The following is a 5,752-nucleotide window of genomic DNA, read 5'->3' as shown; positions in this document are numbered from 1 at the left end:
TTAGCATATTCCCTCCTTATTGGCTGTGGGCACCGCCATCTTTGAGGGCAGGACTGTCAGTTAGCATATTCCCTCCTTATTGGCTGTGGGCACCGCCATCTTTGAGGGCAGGACTGTCAGTTAGCATATTCCCTCCTTATTGGCTGTGGGCACCGCCATCTTTGAGGGCAGGACTGTCAGTTAGCATATTCCCTCCTTATTGGCTGTGGGCACCGCCATCTTTGAGGGCAGGACTGTCAGTTAGCATATTCCCTCCTTATTGGCTGTGGGCACCGCCATCTTTGAGGGCAGGACTGTCAGTTAGCATATTCCCTCCTTATTGGCTGTGGGCACCGCCATCTTTGAGGGCAGGACTGTCAGTTAGCATATTCCCTCCTTATTGGCTGTGGGCACCGCCATCTTTGAGGGCAGGACTGTCAGTTAGCATATTCCCTCCTTATTGGCTGTGGGCACCGCCATCTTTGAGGGCAGGACTGTCAGTTAGCATATTCCCTCCTTATTGGCTGTGGGCACCGCCATCTTTGAGGGCAGGACTGTCAGTTAGCATATTCCCTCCTTATTGGCTGTGGGCACCGCCATCTTTGTGATGGCGTGAGGGTCAGTTAGCATATTCCCTCTTTATTAGATAGGGTATACAGTCAATAAGAATTAAATTTGATTTAATTTGGCTTGAATAATGTAATAGATTTTTTGAATTTGAGAATGATGTATGATGTAAGTACTAAGTGACACAGCTGTCATGTTTAAGAGGTGCCTGGAACTTTGTATACACTTGCACACAGACACAAGACAGCTGTTGATATCCCTGTGGTCAGTGTTTTAGGGCAAACTCTTGTTCTTGCAATGCAATTTCTAAATAAGCAAGCAAAATGAAATCAAAGGAAGTATTTGAGTGTAATTCTTAATAACTTCTCAACTATAGATCAGACAGTATGAAACACAATTTAACTATAGCAGGCTTAAGCTTAAGGATGCTATTTCTTATTCTAAAGATGACTGTTTCACAATACAGATTATTAAATAACTAGAGGCCCAGTGCACAGGATTTGTGCACTGGTGGGGTGTGTGGCCTGCAGGGATTGGCCTGTTGTGGGAGCACCGCCCTTCCTGGTCAGCTGAGCAGTTGTGGACCCGCCCTCTGAGGCTGACCCGCCATCCTGGTCAGCCGAGTGGCCCTCCCACTTTGGGAGTGCACTAACCACCAGGGGCAGTTTCTGCATTGAGTGTCTGCCTCCTGGTGGTCAGTGCATGTCATAGCGACTGGTGAACCGGTTGTTCTGGTCATTCCGCCATTTGGTCCCTGGGCTTTTATTATATAGGATGTCTTTAAACTCCATATTAGAAAAGATTGGCATTTCCATTTCATTTCTTCAAAGAAGCAGGTTTGACTGAATTTTATAAAATTAATTTGACTTTAAATTTGCTTTCTTTTTAGAATATATTCATTAATAGTGTGAAATGTTCTCCCCATGGGAAAATACTAAGATAAGGAATTTTTAAAGGAATTTAAAGAACATGTATTTGATTTAGCGTTAACTATTCTAATCATCTTACTAGTAAAGTATATCATCTTTCTTTAATAAAATTAGGATACAGTTTCATCCATTTCCAATACAGCCTATTATATGGTTAGGTTTTCTTTCCTGGAATTCTCTAGACTGGAGATGATTCAGTTTGTCACACTGATGTTTCTTGGGATACTTTGCATCACTTCCCAACTCCATGCTGTTTCCCGTTTTTGCCTTTATTTTAAATTTTTCGTCACTAAGTTGTAAATAAGTTTTGACTCCTATGACTGGTAGCAGGAATAAAGGACTGGTATAAAATACATTCACAGATGCCCAGCTGGTGAACCTCAGTGGTTGAGTGTTGACCTATGAACCAGGTCATGGTTTGATTCCCGGTGAGAGCACATACCCGCTTGTGGGCTCAGTTCCCCCAGAAGGGAGCAGATTGATGATTCTCTCTCATCATTGATATTTCTAACTCTACTTCTCCCTTCCTCTGAAATCAATAAAAATACAGTGGGGCCTTGACTTACGAGTGTCCTGACTAACAAGTTTTTCAAGATACGAGCCGTCTCTCGGCCAATTTTTTGCTTTGAGTTGCGAGCTAAAATTCGGGTTACGAGCCAGCTTCAGATACCCCACCGCTAGTTGGCGCAGCGAACGTCACAGTGAACGCCACAACATCAGCCCAGCATCACGTGTCTCACTCGTTCACTGTTGATTTGACATATGAGTAATTTGAGTTACGAGCTCCGTCACGGAACGAATTAAACTCGTAAGTCAAGGCCCCACTGTATATTAAAAAAAAATACATTCATAGAAAATGCTCATCCATTGAATTGGCCTAATCATGATAGAAATTCATGCTTAGCTGTTCTGTTCATGGAAATGCAACTTAGTAACTAGTCAAGTTTTCTAGTTTGTGTTTAATTTCTATTGATTTGCTTTCTCTTCCCTTTTGTAGAAGTGTTAGTGTAATGTTTAAAGGGGGGCAACAGAAGAGGGAAAGAGGAATTGACAACGTTTAATAAATCTAAAATAGGATAAAGAATCTATATTATATAAACCCAGTGACCCTAACGCTGTAACGACCAAAGACTGGCGCAGGTGGGCAGGGCTGCGAGGATGGTGGGGCTGCGTGAGTGGGCAGGGCCACGCAATTTCACACGCTGGGCTTCTAGTATGTATATAACGGTTGATTATCCCAGACTTCTGATTGCATTAGTTTATTATGAAAATCTAAACTAGTCTGCATTTTTATTTTCTCAAACCATTATATTACGTATTCACATTTCCCCCAAAGGACGGCATATTGACATTTTTTAATATAACCAAGAAAAACAGTGGTATAAACATTTTTTACTAAATATAGTGTTAAAAATTTACAGGTTCCCATTTTGCTATTTTTACTATTATAAACAATATTGTGCTCATTTGATGATCTTATTGACATAAATTCCTAGAGGTGGAATTGTTCGGTAAAGGATATGCCTGCTTTTAAGATTTTTGATACATAATACCAAATTGCTTCCTGGAAAGATTTATGCATTTATAATTCTACCCCCAGTGTAAGATACTTCAGATTGGCCCACATTTTTGTCAGCATTAAGCAATATCATTGCATTTTTGATTAGTCTGAGATAGGTGCAAAGGGATATTTTAAAACTTGTGTATCTTGAGTTTTTAATGAGTTTGATTTGCCCTTCCCCCCCGTGTCATGGCTTTTAAATATAGATTTTATTTTTATCAGTGCTATACTTGGTTTAAAGATTCAGCAGTCTGTAAGACTTATTTTGAAAAATAGCTGACTCCATACCCCTTCCTCCTCACTGCCTACTCCCCTAGCTGATTCTTTTTGTGTTTACTTCCATAGTGCAAGATAACACACGTCTATTGCCACTTCCTGCTTCTGCAGCTTTAGACATCATCTATTGGTTTCATGCTTTGGATGGAGGGTTTGGTTCTGTGCTCCCAACCTCTGTACATATATGCACATCCCTTCAACTCTCAGAGAGTTGATGCCTTTAACCCACCCTTTGTTCTCCTCAGGAATTACCGTTTGCTAAGCCTTTGAGGGAAGGGCTTTAAAGAATCCTCTATTGTCATTTCAGTTCCGTTTTAGGAGGAATGGATATGTGTGTTCCATCTGCCATCTTTAATTGGAAGTTCTTTTTCTTCTCTTTAGTCATCACTTTTATAAACTAATGCTTATATGGAGTGAAGACTGTCTGGATTTGAATCTTGGCTTTGCTATTAACTAGTGTTGAGACCTTAGACAAGTTGGTTCAAATCTCTAAACCTAATTTTTTCATCTGTGTAATAGGATTAATAGAATACCTATCTTAGAGGGTTATGAAGTGCTCTTTACAGTAGCATCTGCTGTCTGGCAGTATCTTATTCTCTACTAGCACTTAGTAAGAGTACAAATATAGTTGTTCCTGCTATTGTTACTCTTGTGAATTTCTTGCTCATAACCTTGACCCAATCTTCCATTGGAATCAAGGAAGATTTCTTATTGATCAGTGGTACCATTTATGTAATCTGTCATTGGTCTTTTATTTTTATTCATGGTACTTGGTATGCATAGTCATATTCATACTATTTTATGTTATGATCTCTAATTTTGTTATCAGATTTGTGTTTTTGAAAGATACCTGATGGTAATAAAGAAGAGTGTGTGTGTGTGTATTTTCGGAGAGGAGGGTAAAATTGAAGATTATCATAGTATTTGGGACATTGATGGGTGGGGGCTTCAGAGGTTAAATGAAGAAATGATTATTTTCATCATGTAAGGGAAATACTCTTTTAAAAAAACTCCTGAAGTATAACTTGCTTTAGTTTTCTTTGTGGATGAGTTCCAATAATTTTTAAGAGCCTTGAATGCTCTCTTCATCATCGACCCAAATGGCTTCATCTGAAAACTTAGAGCTTTTACTTTCAGTTTCTCCTTTAATATTCATTTCTCTGATATTAGATCCAAAATTGAATCTTGAGGGATAAGATTTATCATATCCCCTAAGTCAGCGGTTCTCAACTTGTGGGTCTCGACCCCTTTGGGGGTTGAACGACCCTTTCACAGGGGTCGCCTAAGACCATTGGAAAACACATATATAATTACTTATTGTTTTTGTGATTAATCACTATGCTTTAATTATGTTCAATTTGTAACAATGAAAATACATCCTGCATATCAGATATTTACATTACAATTCATAACAGTAGCAAAATTACAGTTATGAAGTAGCAACGAAAATAATTTTATGGTTGGGGGTCACCACAAGATGAGGAACTGTATTAAAGGGTCGTGACATTAGGAAGGTTGAGAACCACTACCCTAAGTTAATGCTATGTTAACAAAGTTGCTTTTTTTTTCAATATTATACGTAATATTGAAATGATATATATGTTGATATTTTAAGGTTGTAGTTACAGATACTTAACTCATCCTTTTACGTTTATTTGATTTTTGCTGATTTGTCATCTTAGGCAGTATGGATTTCTTCTATTTGTATCTGTTTTGTCAGTTTTATAATTAATTAACTTTATGATTCCTTAAATAATAGTTCATCTAAATTTGATCTCTCCACAGATTCTGACCAGGATGTAGCACTCAAACTTGCCCAGGAGCGAGCTGAAATAGTTGCTAAATATGACAGAGTAAGTATTCATATTTACTCTTTGAGTAAGTTTTATTAATAAAAACAACATATAAATAGAAAAGGATTTGCTTTTTGGAGCACTTAAATTACAGAACCATTGAGGTCATCCTTCTCTGACTTTATCTCCAAATGTTCTCTCCTCCCTTCCCTCTGCATCAACCTCTCCAAATTCTTGCTGCTTTCTAATACACCAGGCTTGCTTCTCACTCAGGGCCTTTGCATTGGCTATTTCTTCTGCTGAGAACACACAGATCCTGACCATGCTCATGCCTCTTTCACCTTACCTCTTTCAGACATCACCCAGATGCTACCTTAGTGAAATCACTGACCACATTGTTTAAAACCCTCTATATTCCGTATCCCCTTTTCTTATTTACTTTTAACCATAGCACTTATTATATCAACATACTATCCTATCTAATAATAGACAAACATGGTAATTAACTGTACCTCCGACACGCTTCCCATTGGCTAATCAGGGCGATATGCAAATTAACTGCCAACCAAGATGGCGGCCAGCAGCCAGGCAGCTGAAGCGAACAGGAGGCTTGCTTGCTCCAGTGATGGAGGAAGCCAAGGTTCCCC

At 39.0% G+C, this 5,752-nt stretch overlaps 1 protein-coding gene across 3 annotated transcripts in view; it reads left to right on the top strand.

Annotated features, from left to right (window-relative positions):
- Window positions 1–5,752, top strand: part of USP6NL (USP6 N-terminal like) — a 177,709-nt gene that overhangs the window by 94,436 nt on the left and 77,521 nt on the right. For all 3 annotated transcript variants that reach the window (XM_005862286.2, XM_005862284.2, XM_005862285.2), the window contains one exon: window positions 5,098–5,165. In XM_005862286.2, coding sequence (XP_005862348.1) covers window positions 5,098–5,165 — 68 coding nt within the window. The remainder of the gene's footprint in view (window positions 1–5,097; window positions 5,166–5,752) is intronic.

This window comes from Myotis brandtii, unplaced genomic scaffold, assembly GCF_000412655.1.
Source record: "Myotis brandtii unplaced genomic scaffold, ASM41265v1 scaffold163, whole genome shotgun sequence".
NCBI classification, from domain to species: domain Eukaryota; kingdom Metazoa; phylum Chordata; class Mammalia; order Chiroptera; family Vespertilionidae; genus Myotis; species Myotis brandtii.
Note: the sequence above shows the minus strand (reverse complement) of the source record. Positions and strands in the feature narration are given on the sequence as shown.